At 59.6% G+C, this 2,522-nt stretch overlaps 1 protein-coding gene across 1 annotated transcript; it reads right to left on the reverse strand.

The window, feature by feature from the left end:
• Positions 1–261: 261 nt before the first annotated feature.
• FOXG1 (forkhead box G1) lies at positions 262–1,635 on the reverse strand (the record flags this gene model as incomplete). Its single annotated transcript, XM_084207643.1, has 1 exon — positions 262–1,635. The coding sequence occupies one exon, from the start codon at positions 1,633–1,635 to the stop codon at positions 262–264; it is 1,374 nt and encodes a 457-aa protein (XP_084063769.1).
• Positions 1,636–2,522: the final 887 nt, after the last annotated feature.

Genomic DNA, 2,522 nt, shown 5'->3' on the forward strand with positions numbered 1-2,522 from the left:
CACTATTTAGATACACATTCTACTATAATTTTGTCTTCCAAACTTCATAGTCTACAATGCAATCTCCCCACATTGCACCTTGCTGACACTCCTCACCTTGGTGGAATAATAAACAACCCTAAAGACTGAACAAACGTACAGAAAATGGGGGACTTAATAAAAAATACCTGGACTTTTTTGTTTTGCTTTTTTTTCCTTTTAATTATCATTTACAATGCAAATGTGTGTAAAATGTTCACTTACAGTCTGATCCCATGGATGTTAATGTATTAAAGGGTTTGAAGAAGACCCCTGATTTTGATGTGTGAAATAATCAGAAAGTCCTCCGGAAAGTCCCGTTGTAAAACTTGGCAAAGAAGGTCTTAAGGACTCACAGGGGAGAGTGGAGGGCGCCTGTGGCGACGTGGAGGAGGAGGCTGCCCTGGCCGTCATTGAAGTGCTGCTTTGAGAAGTCATTGAAGGGTGAGGAACATGGGGGAAAAAGTAACTCGTCTGTCCTGCTAGGAGATTTACAGAGCAGGGATTTAGGGAATAGGTGCCGGAGCAAGGAACTGACAAGCCACACGGCACTGAGGCGGCGAGAGCTGCTGCTGTGAGGTGATGAGTGGCATAAGGTATCTCTCCATTGACTAGTCTATCAACACTTAACCCATTAGACGTGGAAAAGGAGTGGTTGTTTCCCAAGGAGTTTTGAGTCAACACTGAGCTGTAGGGCATGGGGTGGCTGGGGTAGGCGGACGTGGTCCCATTGTAACTCAAAGTGCTGCTGGCCCGGGGGTGGTGCAGGGAGAGGAAGGGGGACATAGGCCAGTACAAGGATCCTGCCCTATCCATGAATGTCAGTCCGGTAGAGGTGAGCCGGGCGCCCCGCTTGAAGGCCAGCTTGGCCCGAGAGGTGGTGGAGCGCCGGCGGAGCTTGCCGGTGGTGCCCCCGATGAAGACATCGTCGCTGGAGGGGTCCAGCATCCAGTAGTTCCCTTTGCCCGGGTCGTCGTAGTGGCGGGGCACCTTGACGAAGCACTTATTGAGCGAGAGGTTGTGCCGAATGGAGTTCTGCCAGCCCTGCTTGTTCTCCCGGTAGTAGGGGAAGTTCTTCATGATGAACTCGTAGATGCCATTGAGCGTGAGGCGCTTCTCGGGGCTCTGCCGGATGGCCATCATGATGAGCGCGTTGTAGCTGAACGGCGGCTTCTCGTACTTGCCGTTCTTCTTCTCCCCCTCCTTCCCGCTCTCCCCGTCCTTGGCCCCCTCCGCCGCCCCCTTCTTCTCCTCGGCCGCTTTCTCCTTCTCCTCCAGCTCCGCCGCCGCCGCCGCGCCCGCTTCGCCTTTGCCCGCCAGCATGTCCGCCTTGGCCACCTCCAGGGCGCCGGAGGCGGCGGCGGTGGGGGGCGGCAGGAGGTGCTGCCCCTTCTCCTCGTCCTCCTCCTCGGCTGCGGCCGCTCGCTGGGGCTGCTGCGGCGGCGGGTGGTGGTGGTGGTGGTGGTGATGGTGGTGGTGATGGGGGTGGTGGCTGTTGTGGTGGCTGTGGCTGCTGTGGTTGTTGTCGCTCTGGACGGCTTCGGGCACCAGGCTGTTTATGCTAAAGGAGGATTTCGGCAGCATTTTCACTTCCTTCCTATCTCCCATGTCCAACATCACACACTAGTCTGAGGGGGAAAGTTGCGGCGGCTGAGGGAGCTGCGCGCGGGGCGGCGGCGGAGGCGGCGGCCGAAGCGGTGGCGGTGGCCGAGGCGGCGGCGGCACCACCGGCGGCGGCGGCGGCGGCGGCAGCGGCAGCGCAGTTGGACCGCAGTCTCGAGCGCTGGCAAGTCATGTAGCACGGACAGGAACCGCCGGGGAGGGAAAAAATAATAGTAATAATAATCACCGATCAGAGAAAAATCAAACCGAGTCGGAGCGGAGGAAAAAAAAAAAGGTGAAAAAGGGAAAAAAACCTTCTGAAACCTAAAAAAAAAAAAAAAAAAAAAAAAAAAGGCAACAACACACAAACACAGACACACCAAAAAAAAAAAAAAAAAAAAAAAAAAGCTACTTCATGGTGCCCGGTTCCCCCGGCACGGCAGCGCAGGGGGAGGCAGGAGGGAGCAGCAGCCGCCGCGGGCCGGCGCGGAGCGAGGCAGACGGGCGATACAGCCCGCCCCGGCCGCAATTAATTTCAGAGCTGCCGGCACGCACCGGGGCTGTAAAACATTTTTTGGTTTAACCTTTCCCACCGGCCGCCCAATCAGGGCCGGCGGCGTGCCCGCGCGTCTGCCCGCCCGCCGGCCAATGGCGGCGCGCCGCCCCGCCCCGCCCCGCGCGCCCCGCCCCCGCCGCCGCCGCGGCTCCCGCGGCGCAGGGATACCGGCGCAGAGGCGCATCACCGCGCGGTGCGCGCGCCCCCGCCCCGTGCCCCCCCCCGGCCCCGGCCGCCGCCGCGAGCACAAATGCCCCCGCGCCGAACGAGTCGCGCCCGGCCCGCGGCGGCGGGCCCGGCCCGGCCCGGCCGCCCGCTCCCCTAGTTCCTCCGGCGGACTCAAGTT

Source organism: Fringilla coelebs (genome assembly GCF_963513975.1).
Source record: "Fringilla coelebs genome assembly, chromosome: 6".
In the NCBI taxonomy this organism is placed as follows: Eukaryota; Metazoa; Chordata; class Aves; order Passeriformes; family Fringillidae; genus Fringilla; species Fringilla coelebs.